This window comes from Erpetoichthys calabaricus, chromosome 17 (genome assembly GCF_900747795.2).
Source record: "Erpetoichthys calabaricus chromosome 17, fErpCal1.3, whole genome shotgun sequence".
NCBI lineage: Eukaryota > Metazoa > Chordata > Cladistia > Polypteriformes > Polypteridae > Erpetoichthys > Erpetoichthys calabaricus.
In genome coordinates, this window is record NC_041410.2 from 14,958,978 (window position 1) to 14,973,590 (window position 14,613).

General features: G+C 41.1%; 1 protein-coding gene across 1 annotated transcript in view; it reads left to right on the forward strand.

The window, feature by feature from the left end:
- The first annotated feature begins 620 nt into the window (after positions 1 to 620).
- LOC127526151 (uncharacterized) overlaps positions 621 to 14,613 on the forward strand; it is a 53,235-nt gene continuing 39,242 nt past the window's right edge. The window contains exons 1-5 of the mRNA XM_051920698.1: positions 621 to 761; positions 1,417 to 1,490; positions 6,176 to 6,294; positions 8,895 to 9,020; positions 11,399 to 11,484. Coding sequence (XP_051776658.1) covers positions 1,450 to 1,490; positions 6,176 to 6,294; positions 8,895 to 9,020; positions 11,399 to 11,484 — 372 coding nt within the window. The 5' untranslated portion in view covers positions 621 to 761; positions 1,417 to 1,449. The remainder of the gene's footprint in view (positions 762 to 1,416; positions 1,491 to 6,175; positions 6,295 to 8,894; positions 9,021 to 11,398; positions 11,485 to 14,613) is intronic.

Genomic DNA, 14,613 nt, shown 5'->3' on the forward strand with positions numbered 1-14,613 from the left:
TTTCGCGTTGGACCCTGGAGTACTTCCAGTGTCACGGCATAACATAGCGGAACCACTTCTGTGTCAGGTGGAAGCTCACCAAAGTAGGGAAATGTTCTTCCCGGCAGTGCCCTCTGGTGGGACCCCGACAACGTTGCCCTTCCAAACTATACGTTCCGTGGAACTCTGCAGGAGTCCAGACTGGGACCATACCAGAGTAAGGGGATAAACAGTCCCCGATAACCAGTCTCCTTTAGTCCATCTGTTATCTGACCACCTTGACTAGGGTAGGAACCCAACACATTCCTGGTGGGGTTGTACCTCTACTTTTGCAGTCTATCCACTATGGCCTCCCAGCCAGGTAAGGTGTTGTTTCTCATCCTAGCTGAGATGCCTGTCTGTCTATTATGGCACCTACAATTTTCTATATGGTTGTGTGTGTGTGTGTGTGTGTGTGTGTGTGTGTGTGTGTGTGTGTGTGTGTGTGTGTGTGTGTGTGCGTGTGTTGTGTGAACCTCAGTGTTTAAAAGCCAGCATGACCTGAATGACAGGTAAAAAGTACCTGAACTATAAGTGATAACTGGAGAGCGCAGAGCAAAAGGATCAAGTTAAGCCCGGCTGTCAAGCACCATGGAGCTTGTTTCTTTAATTACTACATTCATGCATTTTTACTTTGGAGATGTACTAATTTAAACACCAGGCATTTGTTGCTAGGCATATCGTTACAACAACATACTGTACATTATTTAGAGGACAGCTCACTGCAACAGCTACTGACAAAGGTAGGAAATATTATGGTAATCTTTTACTATTTTAAACATAGTAAAATTCCTTTCTTTTTAACCATATTAAACATGGTGTAACAAAGAGCCTTCTCCTTTAAAGCAGCAAAATAGCAGATGCTTCAAAAGCCACTAAATAATCTAACTTGAATTTTTAAATGTATGTTATGAAATAGGGCTCTTGATCAATTCCATACAGAATTAGTTGAATTAATTGTATTCTAAAAAATGGGTGTTAAGTTGACATTTCTGTAATATTGTAAATAACTCCGTAATTCCATAATATTATAAACAGTTTGATGATATTAAATAAGTTTAAGGTGAACCAGTGACTTTTGGAACTTGGCTTACAGTATGGGTTAATATACCAGTAGGTGAAACATGCATGCATATGTAAGAGAGTCGTGACAGCTCACTCAGTGTCACTCAGTGGGGATTCAAGTGCCAGAGTGGTCTGTGACGGACTGGCGCCCTTATCCATATTTGGGTCCTGCCACCCAACATTGTCAGAATAGGCTCCTGCTTCCAATAATTTTGTATTGAATTAATAAGATTCAAAATGTACACTATATATGTAAAAAGATAATTTCCGAAGATTGTAATGACATTTTAAGATATAACACCTAATAGTAAAAAGCCTGTTTCTTTATTACAGGAACTTAGTTATCCTGCATTATCAGAACAGAATATGGCAGAATCAATTCTAAATGATTTGAGGAAAATGGAAAGGTATAGTAATTCTTTTTATGCTAGATTGTGATGAATTAAGTCAAAAACACTGAAGAAAACACTGTTTCTTCATTTGAATTATTACTTTAATACACTTAATCCTCTTAATAATGCTGGTTTCATTAACGGCATGTTATACTGTAGATCATTGATGGGTTGTGTGGTACCTCGTGGAACTATTGTTTCATCAAGAACCATTTCATTCTGGGAATTGTAAATCTTCCTAATATGCCGAAAAAAAGAGAAATCTTTAATGTATGGCAGGCTACTTACACTCTTAATAATACTGGTTCTTCAATGGCCTTTTATGGTTCTTTACTGGGTTGTGTGGTTCCTTGTAGGATCACTTCTTGATAAACCACCATTTCATTATGGGTAGGGTTCTTGAGATATGATGTTGGTTCTTTATGCTTTTGTAACCGGTCTCCACCATACACGCCATACTGTTGCCTCCTGGCCTTTGGATTCGGTTAACCCTCAAAGCTTCTGTGTTGTGATATACAGTATATGCAACGTGCCGTACAAACCACCACGAAGGAGTAATGCAAACACCCTTTAGTTCTTGATGTTTTCTCTTTTGTGTATTAATAGTCTGAAATATTAAAACAGAGAACATAAAAAGTGTCTATTCAAGCTCTGTAGTTCCTCCTCCTCTCACAGTAACACAACGAATACTGGGATCAAACTAAATTGCAACAACATACATAACCATGCATACTCAGTATACACATAAAAAAATGACATACCTGAAATACTAAAACAGAGAACATAAAAAGTGACTATTCAAGCTCTGTGATTCCTCCAATTAACAAAAGAAAACCATGTGGAAAGGCTGTGGAACGCTCACATTAACACATAACCAAAATTAATAGAAAAGCATTCAAAACATTTCAAAACAACAACTGTATACAATAAAAATCATATTACAGTTACTGTCACATAAAAAAATTTAACTCAAGCAACTTAAAATAATTTCATACAGTGAATAACAACGTGCTTACCTCCTCTCACAGTAACACAACGAATATTGGGAGAGGCTTACACTGATGACATAACATAACACAACAAACAGAGTAGGGAAATATAACAGGACCACAACAGGAAAACATACAACACAATGAATGTTATCAAGATTTAGTGAAGCTCCAAACAGCTAAACTTTTTTATTTTTGTACACCTGTTACATTTTGAAAAACATCCTAATGTATAGAAGAAATCTGAAATCTTTAAGGTATGGCAGACTACCTAGCAGAAAACTAACAGGTTAACAAAATTTGAACTAACCCTGTATTATTTTATGTTTACAGTATGACCATTGGTATGTCACAAATCAGTTAACGTTTGTTCAGGGTTGTTCACTGTATGGAGCCTGTTACAGATTCAAATAAATAAAGCTGTGTTCTGGAACTTTCATGTGGCTGGGTTTTTCGTGAACCAAAAAATGATTCCTATATGGCAAGGGTGTTGAACTCCAGTCCTGGAGGGCTGCAATGACTGCAGGTTTTCATTCTAACCACCTTCTTAATTAGTGACCTGTTTTTGCTGCTAATTAACTTCTTTTGCCTTAGATTTAATTAACTCGACCTCAGACCCCTTAGTTCTTTCTATTTCCCTAATTATCAGCCAAACAATAATGAGACAGAAAATGAGAAAACAGGTGACCAGCTAACCACATTATCTGAACATAAAGAATGGTGAGGGTCTCGGTAAGGTTGATTTCTCAGATCAATAATCAGAAACAGAAAATCAACACTTTGGGAAATGTCTGCTGTAGACATTTGTACATGTACATTAGACTATGCTATGGAATTAAGTAACGGGTTTAATGCTCTTTTTTTAAGCCTGGGTTCATGTCCAAATGTCTGTTAATGATGTTTTCATTTGACAGCCATGATTCAGCCAGCTTTGTCCTTAGTATTAGCCTTGAATTTTACTTTACCATATCCCAGTTAAATGTGTGTCTGGATGAACTTGTACATGCATATATCAGAGACTGTGGGTCCTTCCTTCTGACAGCATTGCGATGTTCTTATATGTATGTTGTGAGTGTTTTAGATGCTTGTGCCACGTATACAGCTGGGCATGCACTGCATGGTATACTGTATGCTGCCTTCTGTATCACTGCTGCTGATTTCCTGCTTTTGGCATTAGATAGGAGTGTTTGCAGAGTGTTTGCCAGTTTATTAGCTGTTTCGATGCTTGATCTTGGGAGGATGCATGCAGTACTTTCTGACACATGATGAGGAAGGCTGGACCAGGTGGAAAGGGGGTTCAGGTTGGAGTTGACTGATTGTTGGGGTTTGTGACATCTCCTCTGTAGGCACTGTCTGATAAATGTCTTGGGTTAGCCGTTTGTTGTGAACAGTTGGAAAAGATAGCATCTTTTTATTCTTTATTGTTTCATTTGTATTGCAATGGGGTGTAAAGTCTTCAGAACAATGTCTTAACTCCATTTATGCGATGAGGGGTGATTGCTAGAAAACTGTAATATTTTCTGCACATAATATTCCTTGCGATAAACACTAGTAATCAAAGTGGGTAAGGTGTATTGTATTATATGTATTGCATTGTATTGTATGTGTTGTGAGCAGTAGGTGACCTTACAGAACCCCAAACCCCAGACACAACCTCACAGACACATGTCCTGGGTGCAAATATACGTTTTATTACAATAAAGAACCTTACAAAAAGCTTCTTTGTAATAGTGGTACAACACAGTTCTTTTTCTCTTTCTCTTTCTTTCTCTGCCTTCTCCTCCACACCACCCAGGTGAACTTTTTCCATTCTCCTGACATGACTCCAACTCCCCTGTATGAGGTCAAGCACCTTCTTTTATCTTGGACCCGGGTGTACTTCCGGTGCTTGGGCATAGCCCATGGGAAATGCCTCCAGGTCAAATAGAAGCCCCACAAAGTAAGGATCACGATCCATACAGCACCCCCTGGCAGCACGAGGCAGCCTTATGAAACTACAGTCCCCAGCATGCCACTGCGGGTGTCTGTAGAGGTAACGTCACCCAGGAATGTTGCCACCTAATGTGTTGGGGGAGCATTTAGCCCTGCCAGGTTGTTTCCCCCTGTCCTTGGGGTAAGAGATCAGAACCCATACTGCCAGGGACGCCAATTCATGTGTGTTGTCCATCACAGTGTATAGTGTATGCTTCCATTATGTAACATTGTATTGGTACAGTAATCCCTCACTTATCACGGGAGATAGGTTCCAAGGCCGACCGTGATAACTGAATTTCCACGAAGTAGGGACACCATATTTATTTAATTATTTAACGTGTATTTGGACGTTTTTAAACCCTCCCTGTATTGTTTACAACCCACTCTTTACTCTGTTAATAACAGGGACAACTGCTAAGCAATATGAAATCGGTAGATAAGTTTACACTTACTGTATAGCGAAGTACACGTAGCAGCTTGTAGGCGGTCATGACGTCGTCGACCTTGTTGCAAAGATTCCTAAAGCAGATTCCATCCAGACTACTGCCTTATCACGTCCACTTGCAACTCGTTTTGCACTCTGGTTAAAGGACACTGCGGCCATAGATCTTATATGCTTTTCCTCCTTTTTAAATAAAAAGAATCGTGTACTCATTGAAACTTTTACCTTTTCTGCAATCATTTGCATCTTCTGTTGGCGCTTGGACACGGCCCCTGAACCAGTAGCACGTTAATGCTGAATGAGTAAGATGAGACTTCCTGGTTAATGCAACACTCCGTCGCTGAGCCAATCAGCAGCACACAGGAACTTAACTGCGTGCTCTGATTAGGTAGCTTCTCAGTCATCCGCCAATAGCGTCCCTTGTATGAAATCAACTGGGCAAACCAACTGAGGAAGCAAGTACCAGAAGTAAAAAGACCCATTGTCCGCAGAAACCCGCGAAGCAGCGAAAAATCCACGTTATATATTTAGATATGCTTACATATAAAATCCGCAAAGTCGTGAATCCGCAAAAAGTGAACCGTGAAGTAGCGAGGGATTACTGTATTGTAAAGGGTGGTGCAGACAACAGGGCATTGAAGGAATGGAAGAGTTTTATCTGTAAGAGATACATGGGCACTTTGCTATCAGAATAAATATAAAGGCACTGCCACAGAGAAAAATATCCTCACTTTTTCCATGAAAACCTAAAAATTTCCGCTAATGCTCATTCATCATTCTTTTATATTCCACTTAGGACCACCCTGGTAATGAGAGAGTCAACAAGAGACGGAAATTATTGGTGGCTGTAGTTGATTGGAGGAGGTGATAAAGTTCTGCATTTTAAGATTCAGATGATGAGATGTGTTAGATGAGGTATTGGTAATTAGAAAAAGATTAAAAGCAAATGAATTGTTTAATTAATTGCTCACTCTATGGATTGAGATATTTGTACATAACTGTGCAAATAAGGAAATGTTCTGCATTCTCATCTAGCTCCGTGGTTGCCTTCTTTCAAGATAAAGGAAAGCTTTTTCCACGACAAACATTGGTTTGCAGAGCACGAGTACTGATGGAGAGAATACAGACAGAAGAGCTTTGAGCATTGGAATGGCAATACATTTATAAAATGTATTATTACTAGTAGTAGTAGTAGTCTTCATAGTAGTCTTGATAAATTCTAAGAGATAAACTTGTGATGGTAGCTGCAGTATTTTAGAATATATTTTTCTGAACATTTTTTTTTTCTTCCACAGCTATGATAATGAAAAAGCCCAAGGCCTTCTTGAAAAACTTTGTCAGTTTTATTTTAAATATAAGACAGATGAAGAACGTTGTAATTTTGGAGACACTTTGGTCAAAAATGGTGGAGCAGGTAAACAAAAAATGTATATACACAATCTGTATGTATGTGTTTATGTAACAAGGAAAAACAAAGACAGAAATGACAGCTGGTATCCTAAATGAATCCCTGTTAAATGATGGTAGTTTTGAAAAATAAATTGTGGTCACATACAACTGTGTTTTGCCATATTCAAACTGAGAAAAAAAAAATTCTAAAAGCTTGGAGTTCCAGATTCCTCCAAAGTAGTTCCATATCTGGAACTTGCAGTTATGTACCAGGAGGCAGGGAAGTGACATCATATTAGTCCAGCACAAGCCCATAAATGCTGCCTGACAATAAATATATATAAATAAATACACACTGTATCTATAAAGGGCGGCACGGTGGCGCAGTGGGTAGCGCTGCTGCCTCACAGTTAGGAGATGCGGATTCACTTCCCGGGTCCTCCCTGCGTGGAGTTTCCTCCTGGTGCTCCGGCTTCCTCCCACAGTCCAAAGACATGCAGGTTAGGTGCATGGCATTTCTAAATTGTCCCTGTTGTGTGTGTGTGTGCCCTGCGGTGGGCTGGCACCCTGCCCAGGGTTTGTTTCCTGCCTTGCGTGCTGGGATTAGCTCCAGCAGACCCCCGTGACCCTGTAGTTAGGATATAGCAGGTTGGATAATGGATGGATGGATGTATTTATAAATGTATACCGTGTGTATATATTGTAACCAGTAGTGAGGTGCCACCGAGTCCCACACCCCAGACCCAATGACGCCCAGCACAGTCATTGGTTCAAATAATGGACTTTTTTAATCCAACAAACCCCTTGTACAATGGACACAGCCAATAATCATACAAAAAATAAAGAAAACTCTCCCCTCTCCTTCTGCCTCCAGTTGAGTGTCACTGGCTTCCTTACTGTGGAGAGTCAGAGTCGGGAAGCGACAGGTGCTGCTCTTTTCATGCTGGATGCAGAAGAGCTTCTGGTAATCCACCATGATTTGTAGGGAGCAATTCCGGGTGGTTTGGGAACTAGGGTAGTTCTCCCCCAACAGCACCCCCTTGCGACACCATGGGACCCAGACAGGGCTGCACTTCTGGACTCCACTTCCCATGAACCCCTGCAGGTGTCCAAGCTGGGACATCTCCAGCAGAGACTACTGCCACCTAACGTATGGGGGGTGGGACTGGTTCTGGCCCAAAGCTTCTGCTCGTCCATCCCCTAGCAACTTCTGCCTTGACAAGAGGTCATGTTGTTATGCAGCAGGGATGCCTCTCTGTCCTCTATGGCACTTACAGTGTATATATATGTATGTATGTTGAGCACAAATATACTCAGCACAAACAGGCACAGACACAAAGTAAAAGCACCAAGATTCTCTTATTGTGGGAAAACTCTTCTCAGAAAGCATTTATCATCACCTCAGCCACAAGTACAGTAAAGCACTGTATATCACACAATTATTTGTCTTCCTTTCTTCGTCTCTGTCTCTCACTGCCTCCTCCACTCCTCCTCGCAATTGTTGTCCATATTACTCCCATCTCTGGTTCGTCCTTGTGAGGCAGGCAGCTCCTTGCATCTTCCACCCCAGAGTACTTCTGATCTGGTCCGAAAGCACTTCTGGGTGAGACGGAATACTCATGAAGTAGGGTTCCCCAGTCCCTGCAGCACCCCCTGGTATGGTGTTGTCACTAACAGCCTTGTTTCCTTTTTTCCCCTCACTGCAATGAGAAGCCGGCCACTGAGGACAATGGAGTCTTAAAAGCCACGCCCCTTTTTAGACATAAAAACACATGTCCCCAAAAGGTGGTGTCACATTTTGGACCTGAATGCCCAACAAACTGGTGCTTCTCCAAATCCTAAAAAACATTTTCTTTAAATGGTGCCAGAGGGTGGCTGAGGCGATTTTCTAATATATTTATGTCTGACAGCCATAGATTGCATATTGCTTTATTTTTGTTCAGATTAAATGTGGTTGGCTCAGTTAGCATCCCAACTTTCCTTGGGACTTGTTCTTCCTTTGTAACTCTATATACCTACTGTATGTCACATTTTCTATAACATACAGTAAGTGAACTATTTGTGCTTCATTGCTCTTAGCATAAACTGTTTTCCTGGCCCATTTGGCCATAAGAAAGCAGGCATAGAAAACTGATGGATGGACAGATGTAAACTGATGCATACATTCCTGTGACTATGAAACGGAATACTGTAAGCATATCTGGAAAGTGACTGAATGAATGATTTATAAAAAGAAAATTCCTATTTAATGATGGTTACTCCACAGCTTATTGGGAAGATATGAACAGTGTTTTTGTATAATGATATTGTTATTGATTAACAAATAATATTAATATTTTATATGAGCCAATATCTAATAAACCTAATTTGAACCAATAGAGCAAAGCCTCTGGGGTCGCTCATATAGAGTCATAGGAGTGGTGATGTCAAGTCAGAGCCATTTGATGTTTTAAAAATTTGCCCTGCTATAGAATGTTTAGGTTTGGTATACAGTATGTACTGATCTTTACTATATATTATCAATTAGTGAACAATAAAACCCACTTCTTTGTGGCTTACATTTCAGCACTAATGAAGTACTATTTACTTTGCATACAACTTACAGTTTCCTTTCTTTTCTTCTAGCACTACTTGTTCAGATTTTCATCAAGTTTTCCAATATGGGCTTCTTCAACAGCAACTCTGTCTGGTTTCCTGCATATTATACATTAAGCACCATTTGGAATTTCAGTGATGCCAGCTTAGCATTTGGTAAGTTCATACACTAGATGGGCAAAAGTTTGTGGACACCTGACTATCACACTAACTGTGTATGAACTTTCTGGACATGCCATTCTGAAATCATGGACTTTAATATGGATAGGCACTTTTTATATGCACTGTGAGTTTGCATGGTCTACCATTTTGGCTCTGAGCTGGTGTTGCTCCTAAACGCTTCCACTTCCCAATAATAGCACTTACACTTGACCAGAGCAGATCTAGCAGTGCAGAAATTTCACATGCTGACTTGGGCATAGGTGGCATCTTATGGTAGTGCCACTATTAAAGTCACTAAGCTCTTCAGTCGGACCAGTTCTACTGCTAAGTTTGTCAATGGAGATGGTTAGCTATGTACTTGGTTTTATGCACCTGTTAACAACTCAGACATTTGGAGGAGTCACCACCTACTGTACTTTTGGCAATTTAGTTTAGTTAATAATAATAATTCTTCACATTTATATAACACTTTCTAACTAATCAAAGAGCTTTTTCATAGTGAGTGGAGAGCCACTTCAACCACCACTAATGGGCAGTATGCACCTGGATGATGCCAGTTTGGCAATTTCTAGTCCCATGGCATCATCTCCTTCTGTTTGCAGGTTGTAAACTAATTGGAAACAGCTTAAAGGATCGGCATGTCTTCCTTTCCCAGGCTGTAAACCAATTTAGTAATTTTAAGTCCCATTGCTTGAAGCATGTCCTGGATTTCTGCTGCGTTTAAACAGATGCTACTGTTATTGACACTTGTACAATTCAGTTTGATGTTAAAACTGCCCGTACAAGTGTCCTGCATTATATTAATCTTGTTTGGCTTGAGCAAAATATAATGAAAATATAGATAGAAAATTGCAGATTTTGCACACCAACTATGCAAGAAGACATTGCACTGAATTTGGATGCAACACATCTCCACTCTCCAGCGTGTAGTTTGCCTGTTCATCTAATTTTCTGCATGGGACTTTCTTGGGGGACTCGTTTTTTCTTCCTGAAACCCTAAAGGAAAGCCTGAGTGGTGGCTCTATATTTGTGCATGTGTGGAGTGTGTGTGCCATGTAATTAGTAGGGATATGTGTGGTACACCTATGGTAGGTTCTCACCTCTGATGATACTGAATTGGAATTAGAGAGGTTTTGAAAATGGATGGGTGGATGGATGGGGTTTAGAAAAGTATTCTCACTCCATAGAAGGTTTATATTTTCATGAAATTCTCTATTGGTTTCAATTTGATAATAAAATACAAATCTGTGAACCTGAACTTGACTTTTCCTTAGCAGGTCTATTTCTATGGTTAGCTTTTTGCTTCTTTTCATTTTATATATGACTTCATCTGCTAACATGCAATGTTCTTTTTGATATACAGTGGAACCTCGGTTTGCGAGTAACTTGGCTTACGAGTGTTTTGCAAGACGAGCAAAAATTTTTAATAAATTTTCACTTGATAAACAAGCGAGGTCTTGCAGTACGAGTAGTTTGTCTGCTGAGTGTCATGTGATCACAACTGAGCTGATGGTTCTTCTGTCTCTCTCTCACTGCGAGATTGTGGGCAATCGTCTCCTATTCTCCGTCTGAGTCGGCGTGCCTCACTCATATAGTCAACATCCGTACGAGCGTATAGTGTTTACTGCAGCATTAGTATTGTGACTGTGTGCGCGCGCGAGCTCGTGTGTGTGTGTATGTGTATGTGTGCTCGCACGCGCTCGTGTGTGTGTGTGCTCGCGCGTGTGTGTGTGCTGTGACGTGTGAGTCCCCGTCTTGCACCCTAAAACACGAAGCTGAGTCTCAGTACTTTAGCAACACAAGCTTTATTCAGCTTGAAACAGCAACAGCACGGTTATTTATACACAGACACAGCAGTCAGGCAGGGCCCTGGGCATTTATAATGTTCCTTGATCCTTGTATCACCCATCGACGGCAGGCGCTTATAGGATGTCCGCGATCTTTTCGGATTCACTTTTACGGCGAACTGCTACAGCGCTGGGAGACTACGATTGCTTTGGGACGCTCTTCCACGTGTCGTCCCGTTGGGTGCAATCCCACAAGAGTTTAGAAACTCACTCACACCAGCCATGATTCTTTTCAAAGGTAAAGTGCAAGTTAATTTGTTTTATGTATTTTTACTTTATATTTTGTATTAATCATTTTTATACAAATAGTTTTGGGTTGTGGAACAAATCATCTGAGTTTCCATTATTTCTTATGGGGAAATTCACTTTGATATACGAGTGCTTTGGACTACGAGCACGTTTCCGGAACGAATTATGCTCGCAAACCGAGGTTCCACTGTATTTTATTGTATAATATTTCTTATTGTAATAAGACGGTGTTTTAAATATATTGATGGACTGATTTTTATTTATTGCTTATGGCAGCTCATGAGATTGGCAAAGAAGGGCTTCTGCATTACCTAATTGCTATTCTTGAACATGAACCCTACAAGGAAAAACTGAACCAAAAGGTACAAATTAAAAGTTTCCTTTTTGAAATGATGATACGTCTTAGAAAGGCAGACTGCATAAAAGTGCACACTTGGTTATAATACTGCAGATGATTATATTCATGAAGGAAAGCTTTTGTGAGTGGTTAGCTTACTTTTTAGAACATAACAAATCTGATAAATGAGAGGTCGACTATTCAGTAAATTCAAGCTCATTTGTTCAACCAATAGCTAACGTGTCGCAATACCTCATCCAGAGACTTCTTAAGGGTTGTCAAGGTTTGTGTTTCATCTCCACGTCTCAGTAATTTGCTTCAGAGTCCCACAACTCTTTGTGTGAAGAAGTGCTTCCTAGCTTCAGTCCTAAATGCACTTGCCCTTAATTTCCATTGGTATCTACAAGGATGCGATTCACCATTGAATAGAAAGAATTCTGTTAGATCTACTTTATCGAGGCCTTTGTGAATTTTGAAGACCTGGATTAGGTCCCCACGCAGCCTCCCCAGCTTGAGGCTAAACAGGTTTAGTGATTTGAGTCTGTCGTAGTAAGATGTCTTTAAGTCCCATGATGCATTTGGTTGCTCTCCTCTGCACGGCTTCAAGTGCTGTTTTGTGTGTTTCTTGAAGGGCGATGACCTGTGCAGAAAACTGCAGATGACGTATTTCTAGTGCCTTATATGAATGTTCAGGAACAGTAAATTCTATAATCAAAACCCTTATTGTCTTTGTTTTGGCCAGGGCCATCTTAACAGCATTACCGGCAAAGTAGTGTTCTGGGCCCCCTGTTTTAATAGCAAAAGAGAAGCATACATAGGCATCAGAAACATCATGGGCTGCTATGCTCTTGGGGCCCCATTGCGCCCATACGTTAAGATGGCCCTGCTTTTGGCTCCTGATTGTCATGTTTCAGCCAGCATTTTCCCCTTGGCTGTTGTTCACAGTTGTATTTCTGTTTCCTTAAGAGGCATTAGCTCTCTGGAAATGTGTTCTTTTCAATTACGGCGTTTTAATTAACCTGAATTTAAATAAAAAGGTATTATCCCTCCCCAGCATGCAATATAACGGTTAAAAGATTACATGAGAACAGAAGGATAATCTAGCTCTTTACTGACGGGTTCACGCGGTATTACAGACGGGAAGCTTATGACAGACATATCAAGCCGTGGAAATCTTGATCTGTGCAGTCCGTCATCTTTCGTCGCCACGCTGAAAGGATTTTAGCCGGACAGAAAACAGAATCTTCTGTCTGGCCTCAGACGGAAGACATACTCTTCCGCCCGGAAGCTTCAAAGTGTTGGCCGTAGGTGTCCATTCTTATATACTGGTTGCTCCATGTGCAGGCTCTTGGCTCCGGATCCAAACAAGGACAGGACAGTACTCAAACCCCACCTTCAAACATACAGGAATAGCACAATGCCTACATACAGTTCTTGTGAATTTCCCATTGGGATTAATAAAGTATCTATCTATCTATCTATCTATCCTCCCAACAAGGAAAGGTTTTTTTGTGCTGACAGAAGACAGAAATATACCAGTCTGTCTTTAGGCTGACCATTCAATTCTTCAGTTGTCTGTGTCTCTCTAGCCCTGTGCTTGGCTCGGCCATTCTAAATGCTGACCATATTTGGTCTGTATGTATGAATGAATCCATAACAGTGGGCACAGAGAACAGTGACATTAAACTTAAATAAAAAAACACATAGTATAACAGTTTCATATCTGTCTTGTTTAATTTTGTATCATTTTATTGTATTAATGTTTATTTTATTTATCATGTATACTAGGGGGCGGCACGGTGGCGCAGTGGTAGCGCTGCTGCCTTGCAGTTAGGGGACCTGGGTTCGCTTCCCGGGTCCTCCCTGCGTGGAGTTTGCATGTTCTCCCCGTGTCTGCGTGGGTTTCCTCCGGGCGCTCCGGTTTCCTCCCACAGTCCAAAGACATGCAGGTTAAGTGGATTGGTGATTCTAAATTGGCCCTAGTGTGTGCTTGGTGTGTGGGTGTGTTTGTGTGTGTCCTGCGGTGGGTTGGCACCCTGCCCAGGATTGGTTACCTGCCTTGTGCCCTGTGTTGGCTGGGATTGGCTCCAGCAGACCCCCGTGACCCTGTGTTCGGATTCAGCGGGTTGGAAACTGGATGGATGGATGTATACCAGGTGTGCAAGCCTATGCTGTAAAAAGCACGGGGTCTTAGAAACTATTGAAATTGTCAGAAAAAAATTGAAATGTAAAGATGTCAGGTAATTGAAAGGAGCTACTCTGGGCGTCTCTCTCCTAGGAGGTTTCGTTTTGCCGATGTGCTCGTCTCGCTTGTATATTAGCAGCGGGAGGAAAAGTAAAAGGGATACCGTTTTCACCTCACTTCTGTATTAGCTGCTAAACAAGTGAGTCTTTCTTCAGAGGTTTCGTTATGCCGACGTGCTCGCCTCGCTTGTGTATCTTTGGAGGTGGAGCCCTTAGCCCAACTCCACCTCTCACTTCCGGGCCGGACAGACACACACACTTCCACGTGTATATGTTTATATATAAGACGGGCATATGAACTTATATTTGTATACATTGTAATAAAGCACAAAGAAGCCAGAAGAAGAGTTGGGGCACCGTGGTGAACCCCGTATAATGGAATGAATGAAAAGCCAAAGACAACACGAGAACATCTTTTGAGATGGGAGTCCGGAGGTAGACTGATTCAAGATGGCGGTGTATCTGGTCTTATAGAGTGTGGGCAGGTCCAGGAGGGCAACGCGACGGAAGTGATGTCAGAGATGGTGATGTCATCAATCTCCCATGCTGCAGAGGGAGGAAGAGAAAAGTCATTATAGAACAACACCAACCAGCGGGCAATTACTATCACTTGAGCCCTTAAGCTGTCTCCCATAAGCATGCATGTGACAACATTTGTTTATTCATTTTTATATTTGTTCATTTTTGCATCACTTAGATACCCTTGGAGGTGGAGCCCTTACCCCGACTCCACCACTCACTTCCAGGATGGACATACAGTGCACACACGTGTAGACGTTTATATATAAGATTCTTCTGTGTGTATGTTAGAAAAGGGGGAGGGCCTTAGTTATGTCCCTTGTGCTTTGTGGGTTGTCCCACAAGGGGTGGGGCCACATGCCCATCAACACTAAGAACGACCCTCCATCTT